The 17275-nt window shown below is 42.5% G+C and overlaps 2 protein-coding genes and 1 long non-coding RNA gene across 3 annotated transcripts in view; 1 reads left to right on the top strand and 2 right to left on the bottom strand.

The window, feature by feature from the left end:
• The window catches only part of LOC306922264, a 147881-nt gene that overhangs the window by 1395 nt on the left and 129211 nt on the right, over window positions 1–17275 (bottom strand). The gene's annotated exons all lie outside the window — the stretch shown is intronic.
• LOC306922261 (phosphomannomutase 2-like) lies at window positions 980–10664 on the bottom strand. The gene is made up of 8 exons (XM_079499712.1): window positions 10487–10664; window positions 7972–8083; window positions 7081–7157; window positions 6715–6806; window positions 6377–6476; window positions 5246–5321; window positions 4035–4150; window positions 980–2078 (listed from the first exon to the last, which is right to left on the bottom strand). Exons 1-8 carry the CDS (start codon window positions 10562–10564, stop codon window positions 1974–1976), a joined length of 756 nt encoding a protein of 251 aa, XP_079355838.1. The 5' UTR covers window positions 10565–10664; the 3' UTR covers window positions 980–1973.
• LOC306922263 (dihydropteridine reductase-like) lies at window positions 11495–16090 on the top strand. Its single transcript, XM_079499714.1, has 6 exons — window positions 11495–11750; window positions 13308–13400; window positions 13906–14002; window positions 14259–14399; window positions 15283–15391; window positions 15888–16090. Exons 1-6 carry the CDS (start codon window positions 11658–11660, stop codon window positions 15973–15975), a joined length of 621 nt encoding a protein of 206 aa, XP_079355840.1. The 5' UTR covers window positions 11495–11657; the 3' UTR covers window positions 15976–16090.

The raw sequence follows: 17275 nt of genomic DNA, 5'->3' as shown, positions 1-17275 counted from the left end.
GTATTGTTGACCTATTTCTAAAATATTAGCGCGACTTTCGTTCAACTTTGACCCCTCTATCACATGGAACTATGTTTTGGGCGTAGTGATATGGACACAAAAAACATAGTTCTGTGTGATAGAGGGGTAAAAAAAGAACGGAAGTTGCACTAATATTTTAGAAATAGGTCAACAATACAAATGACGTTAGTTTTGTGGATTCATTTACTTTTACTGCGTGGCCCCCAGTGCCCCCCACAAAATGACCGGAACTACTTGATATTTCACCAAAACCAGAGCAGAACTCCCACCACGGGACTCGGGCAATCAATTAACACAGTTGCAACCACTATATTAATGGCAAGTATTTCATACAACTTAAGTTAAAAAAAATCTGAACTATCCCTTTAAGGCATGTTAACAACATTGGGCCTTCCGGCACTCCATTGATCAATTACTTGACCTTGTACGTTTTACTGACTGTTAAGGATTGTTAACGTTCTTGACAATATAACCTTTGTAACAGAAAAAAAAAGAATTACAAAATAACATGAATTAAACATTTTCAATTCAGATTGTCTTTTCCACTAGGCACTCCATTGATCAATTACTCGACCGTGTACGTTTTACTGACCGTTAAGGATTGTTAACGTTCTTGACAATATAACCTTTTTAACACAAGCCTTCTCTTCTGGGAGTCTCCCTGGCACAAAACATGTTTAGATGGGTTTGAGATCTACTGATTTAGAAGGCAGAATCGGTATCAGGTCTCAATGGGTTTCCAAGTACAAAAAAGGTGAAAAAAAAGGTGCTGCTAACAGTCATCCGCATGGCTGCATGGCTGCATGGCTGAGCTGCAAGGACGTGCAGAGAGTGTTAAAGGGGCAGGGGCTGAAATCTCGTAAGAGGGCACTTTTGGACAAAAACAGCGAAAATAGCAGATCTACAAGCTCACAACGCGTCGCGCTGCGACGCGTTGTGAGCTTGTAGATCTGCTATTCTCGGGGCGCAACCCAGCACTCTTTCGCTAGTGGAGATGCGGTGTAACGACATGGGTTTCTAAACAAATTTGTTCAACGCAAAATACTGTGTTCACGTTCAGGAGACTTGCGGCATGGCATGGAAAGGAGTGGCGTTTGCATTTATTTTCACCATGTAGTAAAATGCTGCATTCGTTGGTCTGGAGAGGGCGGTTGTTTTACAGACGGGTAAAAGGGCAGGGGCTGATGCCCCCTTTGATGTCTATGTGTGCACGTCCCTGGCGGAGGTGACATCTCACCACCTGGGTCACAGAGACAGTCCATGTGAGTCCTTGGTCCCCTCCATGTTGTAAAACAGTGGTTTTCAACCCTTTTCATTGCAAAGCCCATTGTTTAATTGTTTATTGGGTATTTGAGCCATATTATTGGGTATTTACAGTAAGGCTCTGTTGTCATCCATGCTAAACCCCTTATCCCTAAACTACTTTGCTTTTTTTTTTTTTTACCATTTAGAAAAACATTTGCTGTGAGCTTGTAGATTGGCTATTTTAACTATTAAAAAAATGTTTTTTCAAAATAGTAAAAATAAAAAATAAAATAAAAAGTAGTTTAGGGATAATATAAGGGGTTTACCATGGACGAAAATATAGCCCTTAGCCTCTCAGGCCCAAAATGTGGAATATTTTGTTGCCGTTGGGACAAGATTTTGTCCACAATTCCATTCTGTATTGATGTTGGTACCATAGAAAATATATAACAGGAAAACGTCAAATTGTGTAGACGTCTTGTAAATTAACTAATGCCAGATGTTTAACAATAATTTAACTCTTGAGAGCGTGACATGAAACACAATTTGGTTTCATTTTACGCCTCTCAAGAGTTCAAGATCTAATAAGGGTTCCATTTGGTTACCAACTCTCCATCATTTAGCTGGGTGGTGGGGACCACCTGGAACCCCCTCAAGGCCTCACTGGTGGTCCCTGGGTTGACAACCACTGTGGTAGAACAACAGTCTCATGAGAAGAACAGCTTCGCACACAGCCTCTGGGTGTCTTCAGGACAGGTCACCTCATGGCCGATGGTACGAGGGTCAGCGTAGATCTCATAGTCGTTGCCACCCTGACACACACACACAAACACGCGCGCAGACAGACACACACACAAACACGTGCGCAGACACAGACACACACACACACGCACGCGCGCAGACACAGACACACACACACACACACACACACACACACACACACACACACACACACACACACACACACACACACACACACACACACACACACACACACACACACACACACACACACACACACACACACACACACATGTAAGTAATCAACTGGGGAAGTTTCATGGTGATAACAATTTAATATAGGTATGGTTACGAGTTGGCTTTGTTTTCTTGGCTTACAGGTCTTTAAATAAATGCTTTTTCAAACGTCTATGGGAAACATGAATGGGGAATTATTTCCTGGGCCTGTCGTCGTCATCATGATAGGGGACTGCGACGCCCTATAGATATTTGATATTCATTTTAGCTGCCCCGCCCCCTTCCTATGAAGTTGAACAATGGGTTTGTATAGGAAGAGCTGCCCTCTTCCTATACAAACCCATCGTAACTTCAAACTCTATTCTGAATTTCTGCTAAAGAATTATATCAAATATCTAATCAAGCAACTTCAAAACTGCCTGCGGTGTTCACATAAGCCTGATCGGACGATAACATTACCAAACGTTGTATCATTTTCACACCTACTTTTATTGGAGAGGAGAGGAACAGCCACTGAGTACGTTTACATGAGGACTGAAACCCCCTCTTAAATTCTGAATAAAAGTTAAATCCTATTAAACGTTGTCATGTAAACACCTACAAAAACTTAAACCCGAATGAAAATGCTCAATGCGATTTAAAAACCATTCCGATGTAACTGCCCGGATTATTCTGATGTTGAATGCGATTGAAAAAAAAATTGGACTCATGTATACACTCATTCGGATTTAAGTTCATTCTGGTCTTTCTGAGCATGCTCATTTCCAAGGCGCTCGAACTTCAAGGCACTTCCAATATTGCACTCATTTCCAACGCTCGCCAAGGGAATATATCTTCGGAGGAGTTTTAACATAGAGTGCGTTTTTTCGTGCATTTTGCAGACCCGAAATCCACACAAAAGAAACGTGGAGCAGCAGCAGTTGAGGAGTGAGGATGATCCCCCTGATCTGTGAGTGTTCAAAGATCGTAAAATCGTAACATTTGACACTCTCAAGAGTTAAAAATCTATAAGGGTCCATTTGGTTACCAACAGGCACATCTTGGGTAAGCATTATTTTCGTTGATCAGCTCCGCAGACATTGCTGCAGCATTAGTAAGCACTAAGCAGTACACCAATGTTGCCAGCAGAGGGCAATGTTACTCCACACATAAACCACCATCGGTTGACCAAAATGTTGAGTTTTAATGAAGCGAAATGTTGTAAGTGTGACGAGTCGACTGCAGATTCCGTGTAGAAACAAAGCAATTGAAAATGTCAACCATTCATGTAAAGCCTAATCTACAGAGATATAAAATATTTAAGGTGTTTTTAACTTTTAATTATAGTTATAGAGGGCCGGGCAAGTATAATGTATTAAGGCATACACGTCTCATCATCCAGGGATCCTTTTAAACAGGTAATGTCGTTAGTAGGAATGAACATAGAAGCGCCCGGGAGGAAGTGGACTAAGAAAAGCTTGTAGCGCGGCACTCGGTGCCGCGCTACAAGCTTGTAGATCTGCTATTTTTTTTAAATATCGTGAAAATGTGGCACAAATCTTTGAATATATATTCTTTCAGAGCGAACGTTATTAACTCAAATCTTTGCTTCTGAGGGGTTCCTGGAATGACATATTTTCAGATGGGGGTGTCGGCGGCCAATTACATAGGCTATAATCTTTGGGGTCCTTTGACATGAAATCTTGAGCACCACTTATATAGAAACATAGGTATTTCGGAAAGCTGTCAGGATTTAGAAGACTTTCTTTTTCATTTCGACGTCAGGCCAAAAATGGATTAACATAACTCACCGGTTTGGTCTTGTCTCCAAAGAAGTGGATGGTGTTGAAGTTGTCCTTTTCCACGATCCCCAGACAGTACCTCTTGTCCCAGCCGTCTGGGAACACGTCGAAACTAATCTGACCTCCTGCACACGCAAAGATATTTTTAGTTTTAGTTTTAGTCGATTTCATCGACTAAAACTAAGACGAAAAATGTTCGTCGACTACCTTTTTCCACTGACGAAAACTAAATGGAAACTAAATCAAAACTATGCTAAAATAACTAATAATGACTAAAAACTAAGTTTTTATTGATCATTTCGTCAACGAATAAAAACTAGACTAAAATGTTAGGGAGGGACTATAGTGGACAAGAGATCCAGTATAAGTCATTTTACACTTGGTTGCATGCTGAAAATAGCAGATCTACAAGCTCACAACGCGTCGCAGCGTTGTGAGCTTGTAGATCGGCTTGTAGATCGGCTATTTTCAGAAAGTCATTACAGCGGCATCAAGCTCGCCCAAATACATTTTAGTCGACTAAATCAACTTCAGTCGACTAAAATCTTATGATATTTAGTCGACTAAAAGACATTCCAGGTGACTAAACCGTGACTGAAACTAAATTAAAACCATTCAAGAGACTATGACTAAAACAAAAATCCAAATTTGCTGGCAAAAACAACACTGACACAATAACAGGAATATGAGCTCACATAGCAGCAGTGTTGATTTTGTCAACAAAAAAAAACAGATGAAAAATGTTTGTCGACTAAAACTACGGCCAAAAATGTTCGGCGGCTACCATTTTTCTCTGACGGAAATTAGATAAAAACTAAATGAAAACTAAGCTAAAAAAAGACGACTAAAACTGAGACTAAATATATTGACAATTTCGTCAACAAACGACGGACTACAGTGAAGAGATCCAGTAGAACTAAAACACAAGTCCTTTGCATGCTGAAAATAGCAGCGTCACTGTGCGATGCTTTGTGAGCTTGTAGATCTGCTATTTTCAGTCTAAAAATCTGCCCTTATTACGAGTATGACGCCATCGAGGCCTGTCAAAATACAGTTGTTTTAGTCGGCTAAATCAACTGTAGATTCAGTCGACTAAAACTAGACCAACACCGAGTTCAGTGTTACGGTACATAAATAATACAATCTTTCTCCGTAGGCGTTTAGACGCGACATCATGCGTGTTGTGTTGTGCGTAGATGGACAGTGCATGACGGACTCACCGATAGAGAAGGACAGTCCTTTTCCCTTGAACTCTTCTCTCAAGACCGACACAAACTTCTCTCTGATGCCTTCTTTCTGGAGACATTTCAGAAGAAAAAAAACAATACAGTTGTATTGTTTTTTTGGTCAGAATCCTTCACAATGATGCTTTTAGGCCTCTTTTACACGGCGACCATATCCAGATAAAACGTTCCCGTTGCATTCTCATTTTGTATTGACCCTTTACACGAGAACGCACACTTTACGAAAACGCTATAATGTCGCTAGGTGGCGGTAACGGGCTGCCAAATAGACCAGTCACCCACGTTACGTACAAGAAGAAGAGCCAGCTCCCCCTTCACGCAACCCTATCGGGGTTTTGCTTCCAGAACACAACGTGGTTGTGGCCGTCGCTCGCTGCCTGCTTTCTATAACGCATCGAGGTGACAGACAGGCTGACAGACAGCCCATAGCATGCACAGAATATCAATACGAAGCAACTGAAAAACAGGTTATTTCAATGGTAGTGGATGGAGAGAAAGGATTTTTGTCCAACCATGAAACAGCAACCAATGGGTGCGAAGAGGGGCACAACCATGGGCGGGACTTGACAAAGGGTGAATTTAGCAACACATACCAGGCTTTCCTCCGAGGTGGAAAGCCTGGTGATGCGAGGATAGGTCTCTATACTACCTCCCCCTGGTCAGCTGGGGCACCTGATGAAGGGGAAAGGAACTGGTTGGAATAGCGTGTTCCTTCCACGCGCTACGTTCTACCAGAGAGACTTCCCCCCCCCCCCCCCCCCCCCCCCCCCCTGGCAGGTGATAAGAAGGAAGGAAGCATGAGCTCAGTTCATTTTTGTTATCGGTGGCTAGGATTTTGTCCACAATTCAATGCTGTTGGCAAACGTTGATCAAAATAACAATTCTTCTACATTCTCCAATTGTGTAGACTTCTTGTAAATTAAGTAATGCAGATGTTTAACAATAATGTAACTCATTTTACGCTCTCAAGAGTTTAAGATCTAATAATGGTCCATTTGGTTACCAACTCTTCCATCATTTAGCTGCATGGGGACCAGCTGGAACCCCCTCAAGGACCACCGGTTGAAAACCACTGCTCTACAGCGAGTGCTGCATGAGAAGCCGTACCTTGTCGAGTTCATAGAACTCTATTCTCTCCTCTTGCGTACAGCTCCGTCCGACGGGCGACACGTTCAGCATGCCGTTACGAAACTCTATGAATGTCCCCCTGCATGGAGGAAATACACAGACAATGAACAATTCATTAAACTCTTGTTTACCTATGATCCTATTTCTATGCATTAGATGTAATTGCCTTTGTGTCACTATCTTACTGCAAGTCACTCTGGATTAAGAGTGTCTGCTAAATGCTGTGTGTGTGTGTGTGTGTGTGTGTGTGTGTGTGTGTGTGTGTGTGTGTGTGTGTGTGTGTGTGTGTGTGTGTGCGCGTGTGTGTGTGTGCATACCTCTTTTTAGGGAGTTTAATCTTAGCCAGGTAATTGAGACAGAAGTTGATGAACTCTTGAAGAAGCTCTTCTCCCATATGTGCCTGAATGGACTAGTAACAAAGTAGGAGGAAACGGTATAATTTAGATTTAGTACCCAATAGCGATGCTTACTATCATAATTTATTACACAGCTTGGTTGAATTCTTGACTTGATTGGTCAATCGCCAAATTCAGCTGTGTGTTATTTCTGGATAATGACCGCTGCCGTGTAATAAGCAGGATAATAAACGGCTCGGCGGTCCCGACCTGTTTATCATCCCTTTTACGTAACAAAAGCTAAAAATCACAACTTTGTTGTGTTTTTGTAGCGAGTGAGTGAATTACCTGGATAGAGTGTAGCTCTCCATTCTTATACGCAACCAGACCATTCTCAGCAAAAACATAGTCCACCCTTTGTATCACTGTGGAGAGAAAACACGCACGCACGCACACGCACACACACCCGTGTTATGTATATACATTTGCTTCTTTACACACGTTGGCTAAAATAATAATCGTATTTGAACGGGGGACCCCCTCATCCTGACAAGTTGTAGACAAGTTTGACTCGGTTCCGTTCCACAGATAAATATTGTGAGCTTGCAGATTGGCTATTTTGACGTTTTTCTTTTCTTCTTTTTTTTTTAAAACATAAAGAGACAGATAAAATTAATAAAGTACAAATCATAAAAAAACAAAATGAGACTGCATAGGTGTGTGAATCTAGATTCTAGATCTCCATCCGTTTCTGATTAATTGTGCAGCACTAGTATAGACTTATACTGTATGTTGGTTCACTGTTGAATATAAGGCAAAGCATCTGTGGACCCCACGCAAACCATTGGGGAGCCCGACCATAAGAGTATATAAAAGGATAGAGACATTGGGGGGGTCCCGACCATAGAGTATATAAAAGGATAGAGACTGATCTGGCGCGAAGCTCCACCCCCCCCCCCCCCCCCCGATATTCATGTCAGTGGAAGTTGCTCATTGGCGTTTTGAAGCACCCGGAAGAGCCATCCACTTCCGCCTTTTTTTCAGTGCAAAATCGCTCAACGTTAAAGCCCAGCTGCACGGGGTTTCCCAATCATACTTCCACGGGTCCGCCTGCAGTCCCTCCTCTTACCACTAGGGCCCAGTGCTTCAATGTTGGAAAGCCTCACTGGCCCCTTGGTCCCGACCCACAGTTTGAGAACCACCGTTATAGCTAGTGTTGTGTGTACGTGTGTGTCTCACCGTCGTCTCCTAGCTGCTCTTTGATCTTGACCAGGTCCGACCCTCCGACCACACCCACACGAACACGACCCTTCAACTTCTGCATGAACTCGGACATGTCTGGAGTTGCACGCTGAAAACACAAAAACATGCACACACACAAAAACAATAAATAAAATAATAATCACGATTCATTCGTTTCACTACTTTACAATGGAGGTAAAATAAAAATAAATAAATAGATAAACAGAGTTGTTCATCAGTGTTGAAGGTTTTATGGTCATGATTCACCAGGAGGAGCCTGGATCGTTTGATTCTAGGCTTAAAATAATTGATAAATTGATGAATTGACGTACAGTAGCCAATAGCCAATTTACACAATGTGTCGAAACTGTGTCGCATTGTGAGCTTAAAGATCGTCTATGTTTCACACTGACGTGCAACAATGTGTAAATGACACTATTCATACAGTAGATAACGCTGAAAGGTCACGTCACATTACACAAAACATGTTTGGTAGCATTCTAAGGCTACTGATTTGGGGACGTGTCTACTATGGGATGTAAGTGCTATTTTTAGAAGTGAGGGAGCGCACCTATAATGAAATACTGTGACAGTGCTGCACCTATATTGAATTACATCAATATATAAATGACAAAAATACAGGACAAAATACTGCTCACACATGTACAATATAGATAGATAGATAGATAGATAGATAGATAGATAGATAGATAGATAGATAGATAGATAGATAGATAGATAGATAGATAGATAGATAGATAGATAGGTATATATTGTACACATAATGTGTGAGCAGTATTTTGTCCTGTATTGATAGAGACTTTTAGAGGCATTTCGTTTTTTGAGACCTTTCTCATCCCACAGGGGAAATTGGGTTTCAGCTTCACCCCAGCTGAGTGTGCTGCCCCCCTCAGAGGAGTGGTGGGTGGGGGGGGGGTAGTTAAAGGTCAAGAACCATGCTCAGGGACACTCTGAAACATTTCTGAGGGCTGGGCAACGTGTAGCCTTGCCATGGGCCCCGGAGAGGGGGTCATTTGGGTCGAATGTCCCCGCACTATTTGGGAATGCATATGACTGGTGTATTTTTTATTAATTTTTTTCCGAACCGGCGCTGGTGGTCTCTCTAGCACCGTTGCCATTTTGTTGTCAGTAACTGACCATTCTGGCTAGTATATAGCCTACCCTAGGCATGCAGTAACTGACCATTCTGGCTAGTATATAGCCTACCCTAGGCATGCAGTAACTGACCATTCTGGCTAGTATATAGCCTACCCTAGGCATGCAGTAACTGCAGTTGGTTGCTCTCTAGTCTCAACTCTCCATCTCGGATATTGTCCCCCCACTTTTACGTCAAGACGGCGCCACTGAGACTTGCGTTTCCTGCACATCCGGTGAGACTCTTTTTTTTTGTGGCAGTAGTTCTTCTCCAGGTGTCGTCTCCTCGTGAGATGGAGATCATGCAACTGTGTGTGAGGTTAACATTCAGTCTAGACTAGTCTGGTGGTGGTGGGACCCTTGCGGTAGGTGCTTAGACAAACCCCATTTAGACTGCAGTCACATCAGGTCAAATCCGATTCAAAATATGATTTTCATCTCAAATCCGATCTTTTGGTCCGCCGCATTTAGACATATTTAAACAAATCAGATTCCAATCTGGATGTGGCACAGATCTGATTCAGGCTAGATTCAGGGCAGGCTAGATCTGGCTATCAGTGTACCCAGCTTATGCAGATACAGCGACAGCGGCAGCACCATTCATTCTTTAAGACCATATATGTTTGAGACACACATAAGCACACACACAGAGGCATTTGGGCGTGTGGCAGTCAGCCATGGTTTTGTAGGTGCAAACAACAACACACAGGTATTACAGCAGCATCAATTGTTTGAGAGACAAGATCATATATTCACTAATAATGATAAGATCCCAGACTCCCATTGCAAGACTATAGCCAAAGTATCATGCTGCAGCCAGGGACCTGCAACCTGAAACAATGTCTACGGGAAATATTATTTACAAGGTTCTGCATGGGCCACGAAAAGGAACCACAAATATCCACAGAAGAAGCATCTTTCTGTGGATAAAAATAAAACATGTGTGAAGTGAGGGGCGCTCTTATAATCATATGGCCATTCATTTTCAATGGCATTTGATTGAATGTTTGGGTTTACACAAACACTAAAAGGCGGCTGACCATTCATTGTCAATGGCATTCAATTCAAAGGGCTTTCATTATTGGCATGAGAAACATACGCTTACATTGCCAAAGCAGAAAGCATTCAATGTTAGTCTTTGTAAAAAAAAACACACAAAACTGACCATTCATTATCAATGGCATTCAATGTTTGTGTGAGGACAATGTTTGTGTTTACACAAACACTCAAAGGTGGACATAGGAGCACCCCTCAAAAACCAACCATGTTGCCTATGCCAATTAAACCGGCATTTACCAAATAAAACTAATTTATTTTAAAGTTTTCATCATGTTTTGTTTTCATTCATACACATTACCTGTCTGGCTGCGGTGAGCGTGCCGTCCACGTCGAACAAACAGAGCACACTACTGTCAAACATGGCTTCATTAGTCATTATGTTTTATTAAACTAATGTATTTATCTGTGTGTTTTGTCCTACAGTTTGTTGTCTGTGTGTGTGTGTGTCTGTCCTGCTCCTGTTTCGTTACGTTCTGTTCCTGGAGGAGGAGGAGCAAGTAAAGTATATCTCTCCTGTCTCCACAGACCGGTTCCTATTGGCAGTGCACAGCTTGTATCCGGTCTAAGGCTTGTATCCGGTCTAAGCTTGTATCCGGTCATTCCCACAATGATAAGATAGCGGCGCACAAGAGGCGGTTTCTGTATCCGCTCTGAACCGGATCTGCAACTTGCAGAGCGAATTTCCCTTTAGGCGCAACAGAGAAGTGACGTGGAAAGAGCGACGTCCCTGCAGAAAACAGCAGATCTGCTGAGATTTGCTGAACAGTGAATAGTAGGCCTACGGAAGTGCGCAAACTGCGCATACAATTCAATTCAATTCAAAGAAGCTTATTTAATTTAATTTAATTTAATTTCATTTCATTTCATTTCATTTCATTTCATTTCATTTCATTTCATTTCATTTAATTTAATTTAATTTAATTTAATTTAATTTAATTTAATTTAATTTAATTTAATTTAATTTAATTTTATTTTATTTTATTTTATTTAATTTAATTTAATTTTATTTTATTTTATTTTATTTTATTTTATTTTATTTTATTTTATTTTATTTTATTTTATTTTATTTTATTTTACTTTTGGCTAACCATAACCTTAACCATGGGAGTGTACACATGTGTAAACAAATTAAAAATATAATAATAGGCTATGTGTGTCGTTTTTAGATTCATATTATAGAGAGAGGTGTCCCTCCTTTCACAGATTCATATTATGAAAAAAAAACGACATACGGTATTATAATTGGTAATTTGTTAAAGTGACCTTTATTTTGAAGGGCCACGGACAGTCGACGTCGTCGTGTTGACTGACTTTTTACTTGACACACTATTGCTTTGTTACCAAGATTGAAACGTGAACCTCCTCGTGTGTTTCCTCACAGTGCTCACAGTATAGTAGCTGTTCTATCTCAGGCTGAAAGCTTCTTCCAGGGTGGTTGTGTAGGGTTGTAGTGTATAGTTCTATCCGTCATGGCTGCTGCAGAGGCTCGCAGGGTGATCATCTACGGTGGCAAAGGAGCGCTGGGTTCCGCATGCGTCCAATACTTCAAGTCTAAACACTGGGTGAGCTGCATGTACTGTGTATGCATCATATGTGCTAATGTAACATAATAATGTGCTCTGTCTGAGACTGAGAGCAGCCAGTGTACACAATACTGATGACTGTCATGTGGTCATGTCATGTGTGTAGGCTCTAAGAATTCAATTCAATTCAATTCAAAGGAGCTTTATTGGCATGAGAAAACACACGTTTACGTTGCCAAAGCAAGTGTCACATACAATAAAAAACAGTTGAAAGTGGGATATATACAGTTGGAGGGGGTACAGCATTAAGTAACGGAGCTATGTCACATTGCATCGTTATATACATGTAATAGCAAATCACAAGTAGTATACAAAAGCTCAGTTTAAAGGTAGCAGCTCTGTTTAGATGTGCAGTAGGTCTACTTGGTGCAGATAGTAGTCCTTGTATTCCATCGACTAACCTTATGCTGCAACAGTTCACAAATCTTGCTGCTGCTGCTGAATTCAATTGACTGATTTGACCGTGTTAATTGTCTCTGTTTACACTTACAGTTGGGAACATTATGTTCATTCAAATTAATTCAGTGGATCTTGTCCATGAGGGATCCAGGGACCCCCACCAAGGGGTTTATTGGGGGGGTTCTAGTAGGGTGTGCCCAGCAGCTATGTAGATCTTCACCATGTAGTATACAAATAGAGAATGTACAAGAATCTTACAAAATAATGGTGACTAAATGGTTCAATATAGATTTGGAATATCATGTGCATTTTTTATTTTATTTTTTAGGCTTTGTAAATAACATTGCACAGGGCATATGGCAAAATAACTGAAATAGACATATTGAATATGACTGACAATACCCGGGTGACACTATTACAGTAGGCTACTATACAAAAAATGTGTGTGTGTGTGTGTGTGTGTGTGTGTGTGTGTGTGTGTGTGTGTGTGTGTGTGTGTGTGTGCGCGCGCGTGCGTGCGTGCGTGCGTGCGTGCGTGCGTGCGTGCGTGCGGACAGTGGACTACAGTGGACCTTACTTAGCTTGACCAAACGTCAGTGCAAAGGTCTGCTAGTATTTATGTAAGACGTTGTATGTTTCCAGCTCGGCTATTTCCATTATTTAAAAATAGTGTAAAGTTATTACATAATGCTGTCTGTGTACATTTTTAAGTTATAACTGCCCTGTAACAACAAGTAGGGCCTAAATGCCCTACTTGTCCACACCAATGCAACTAGTTGCAAGAAGTTGCAGTGTCCTGGACTGACCAGTGCCATTTTGAAGTGACTCTGGTTTGAGGTCAAGGTGCAGTGAAGCAATAATGAGCTGTACTGGAGGTCAGGAAAGAAGCCACAATGCAGAAGAAAAACTGCATGACATTACAATGATAGATTCATGACTTTGTATTACCAGCTAATAACAACATTCTTGCATATAAATATTAACCTAGGCTATATACCGTATAAACATTGCACTATATTAGTAGTATGGTAATGCACTTTATTGTTTGTATATTACACAATGATACTTAACTATCTCTCTTTCTTCCTCAATCTCTCTCTCTCTCTCTCTCTCTCTCTCTCTCTCTCTCTCTCTCAGTGGGTGGCCAGTATCGACCTGGCATCCAACCAGGAAGCCAGTGCCAACGTTGTGGTCAAACCCACGGAGTCCTTCACCGAACAGGCTGAACAGGTAAAAACGCAGGATTTACTGGACAACTAGCTTTGAGTTTGTAGATCTGCTATGTTCAGCGTGCAACACCGTCCACATCGAATGATGGAGTAGAGACTATCCGTAATAGGCCCGTTTCGCGGATACGGCCATCTTGGATTAATCGAGATGCATTCTGGGTATGCTCAAAGAAGGTCGCTTCAGTTGGATTTTTCCAGCTGGGGGCGATGATACCAGGCGGCCGTTCGCTTTGCCCGTTCGCGCAACTTCTCGCCTTTGCGTTGACGTTGTATGTAATCGTGTATGCTCTAACTATCCCAGGTTTGAACATGGCTTTACACGTCAATTCCAGTAAATGAGTTAAGCCTCCGTAACTCTCAGAGTTACATCAACACAGGGTGATCTTAAAACGAAAGAAAAGTTTTAGGTTGATTGATTGATTGATTTGAATGATGAATTAAATTGATTCATGTTTGTTGGTGAAACAGAACTATAATATCGTGGCTTGTACTCTTTGGTTTCCTAGGTGACGGCAGACGTAAGTGCGTTGCTCGGTGATGACAGAGTGGACGCCATCTTGTGTGTAGCCGGGGGCTGGGCGGGGGGCAGTGCCAAGGCCAAAGGTAACGTGTGTGTGTGTGCACGCGCGTGTGTGTGTGTGTTCACATGGCATCATATCACGGTGCATATGAGCTTGTAAACTATATCTGATATTTTTTGGATTTTGTTTTGTTTTGATAGTTTGGGCATGACATAGTTGAAAATGTGTAAGTTGAAAGCTGTTAAACATTGTGTGTGTGTGTGTGTGTGTGTGTGTGTGTGTGTGTGTGTGCGTGCGTGCGTGCGTGTGTGCACGCGCGCGTGTGTGCATGCGTGCAGCTCTCTATAAGAACAGTGATCTCATGTGGAAGCAGAGTGTGTGGACGTCAACCATCGCCAGTCACCTAGCAACCAAACACCTGAGGGAGGGGGGGCTGCTCACCCTCACTGGCGCCAAGGCTTCTTTAGAGGGAACCCCAGGTACGCACGCGACAATACAGTGTGTGCATGTTTGAATCTGTGTGTGTGCATGGAGATGGAGTCATCAGTAGGGATGGAGAGATTGTTAGTTTTGAAGATTACGTCATATGGCAGCCACATCTATGCCTGGTCACAACCTAAGGCAGAGAGAAAAGCCTGGTCACAACCTAAGGCAGAGAGAAAAGCCTGGTCACAACCTAAGGCAGAGCGAAAAGCCTGGTCACAACCTAAGGCAGAGAGAAAAGCCTGGTCACAACCTAAGGCAGAGAGAAAAGCCTGGTCACAACCTAAGGCAGAGAGAAAAGCCTGGTCACAACCTAAGGCAGAGAGAAAAGCCTGGTCACAACCTAAGACAGAGAGTGCATAGAAGAGAAAAGCCTGGTCACAACCTAAGGCAGAGAGAAAAGCCTGGTCACAACCTAAGGCAGAGAGAAAAGCCTGGTCACAACGTAAGGCAGAGAGAAAAGCCTGGTCACAACCTAAGGCAGAGGCAGCATAGCCGGAAGTGTCGTGCCCGGAACATCCGTCAGATGTATTTCCCTCGCATAGGATATTTTCACTTGTTTCATTCATACACGGAGAATGTAAACAGATTTGTTAAAGCGTCAACGTCATTTCCTTGAGCGCCAAAATCCCGCTATAAAAAGCAATGCACTCTACAGCCCAGTATTCAGAACCAGGTGTGTAAAAGTTGATCATCCGTGTGTGTGTGTGTGTGTGTGTGTGTGTGTGTGTGTGTGTGTGTGTGTGTGTGTGTGTGTGTGTGTGTGTGTGTGTGTGTGTGTGTGTGTGTGTGTGTGTGTGTGTGTGTGTGTGTGTGTGTGTGTGTGTGTGTGTGTGTGTGTGTGTGTGTGTGTGTGTGTGTGTGTGTGTGTGTGTCCAGGTATGATAGGGTATGGTATGGCCAAAGCAGCAGTCCACCACCTGTGTCAGTCTCTGGCTCAGACCAACAGCGGCCTTCCCAAAGGAGCCGACGCTGTAGCCATCCTACCGTAAGTATCAGAACAAACGTTTCATTCACGTTGCATTTATTCTCAAAATTACACTGAGTAATTTAACTCATTTTCAGTGTCGTCGAGTAATACAATATCACATAAAAAACATCACAATACATCAGAATATCAGGAAAAGGAAAACAAAAGGTATACATGTGAATTATAAGGTTTACAAATAAAAGCCAAGACAAATTTCAAAACAGGCTTTATACAAAAAAACATATTGTGGGGATCTGTGTGCTCACCAAGGTTTTTAAACTACTCAAGGGTACCAATGTGGTCAATTTTAATGTAGTTTGCAGGTCATTCCATGTATTAGGCGGGCCACAGAAGCTAAAGGCAAGGTACCAAGTTCAGAGTTAACTTTTGGTACCTTGAATTTGATGAGATGTATTTAAGACAATCTCCAAGCATGGCTTTATACAAGAACAGGTATATTCCAGATAATATAAACGGATAATTCCATCAATGTATGCACTTTGTTTCCCCTCAGTGTTACCTTGGACACGCCCATGAACAGGAAGTTCATGCCTGATGCTGATGTCACTTCCTGGACACCGCTGGACTACGTTGCTGAGTGAGTTGTAAAATTATAATAATAATAATAAAGTTGTGACATTTACAATGTGAAAATTAAATGTAGGACAGGCTGCGGACAGTTCATTAGGACTTTAGACTTTACAGAAGAACAAGCCCAAACCAACACTGATTTCTGTATGTGTTCACACTTAACTTGGGTTGCGCACGCTTATCCGACACACCATAGGACCGACATGCGGAAAGAACGATCGGATTAACGTTGGCGAACATTCATTTCTGCTCCTCATCCGTCTCTCCCGCAAAATATGAACGCTTTTTGGATCATATATCATATCAATTAAAACGATAGCAATGTAAGCTAGCTATGTAAAGGAAACTTTTTTTTCCGGATTGTTTCCTGGTCGTGGGTTTCAGAGTAAAAGCGGCCATGTCTTTCCGGCACCCCAGAGCTCCTATTTTGAAGGAATCCCGGCGCTGATTGTGTTAATAATATATGTACATCTTTGGTTAAATAACAGCCACCAGCTACTACGTCACTGACACACTGCAACACACACTGCAACAACCCACTAAACACACTAACACGTCACAGACTTACCCTCCGCGTCGATCCACGGCTATCTCCTCATGTCGCGCAGCACGGCCACACTCAACATCACCCGCGTAACAATTGTCATTGCACTGCCACTACAGCCGCCTCCCGTCCAGACTCACAAACAATGAGTAAATAAACACACACACACAAACACGCCACAAGCACCGACACCCCCGCCTAATTTGTTGCCAGGTCTATGAAAACAAGCCCACAAAAAATGCCATTCAACACGCTACTTACAACTCGCTTACAATTCGCGGACCTGGCAACACTGCATCCTGTTTTCCCATTGGCTACGGCTGCTACAACACGCATTTGCACTGCATGCTGGGAGCAACACAGCTTAATGTAGGGGTCACCGATTGCTGTGCTACATCCCCCTCATGTTCTCACCACCCCGTTCGGCTACACCACACACACTAACCTACACAATTCTCCACATGCAACACAGGGCCCTTATTGGCTAGCCCCCTCACATGGCGATCCCCACGCAGCCAAACACAGGGCAGCCAGCCACACACACACACACACACACTCTCATTCTAACTTGGATGGACAGCGCCGCGATTACATACACAGTTTACCATACGTCCTCTTTTGGGGGCCTGTCCGGCCAGTCCGGGTGGTTTTATAAATTCCTTCAAATGTCCGGGGTTTTACACGTATCGCCTGTAGTGTATCGCTACGCTCACAGACCATTCACACCAATGTGTATTACAATGCACGTTCAATGGTTCGTAGTGGAA

The sequence above is a fragment of the Electrona antarctica genome, assembly GCF_951216825.1.
Source record: "Electrona antarctica genome assembly, chromosome: 4".
Taxonomy (NCBI): Eukaryota; Metazoa; Chordata; class Actinopteri; order Myctophiformes; family Myctophidae; genus Electrona; species Electrona antarctica.
This window is presented reverse-complemented; position numbering and strand designations above follow the sequence as displayed.

What these genes read in the sequence shown, in the direction of transcription:
- LOC306922261 (XM_079499712.1), bottom strand. Translation starts at nt 10,564, where the DNA reads ATGACTAATGAAGCCATGTTTGACAGTAGTGTGCTCTGTTTGTTCGAC. An exon ending in CGCTCACCGCAGCCAGACAG is followed by an intron (nt 8,084 to 10,486) that starts GTAATGTGTATG and finishes TTGTGTTTTCAG; the next exon opens with CGTGCAACTCCAGACATGTC. An exon ending in ATTAAACTCCCTAAAAAGAG is followed by an intron (nt 6,477 to 6,714) that starts GTATGCACACAC and finishes TCCTCCATGCAG; the next exon opens with GGGGACATTCATAGAGTTTC.
- LOC306922263 (XM_079499714.1), top strand. Translation starts at nt 11,658, where the DNA reads ATGGCTGCTGCAGAGGCTCGCAGGGTGATCATCTACGGTGGCAAAGGA. An exon ending in GGGCAGTGCCAAGGCCAAAG is followed by an intron (nt 14,003 to 14,258) that starts GTAACGTGTGTG and finishes GCATGCGTGCAG; the next exon opens with CTCTCTATAAGAACAGTGAT. An exon ending in GACGCTGTAGCCATCCTACC is followed by an intron (nt 15,392 to 15,887) that starts GTAAGTATCAGA and finishes GTTTCCCCTCAG; the next exon opens with TGTTACCTTGGACACGCCCA.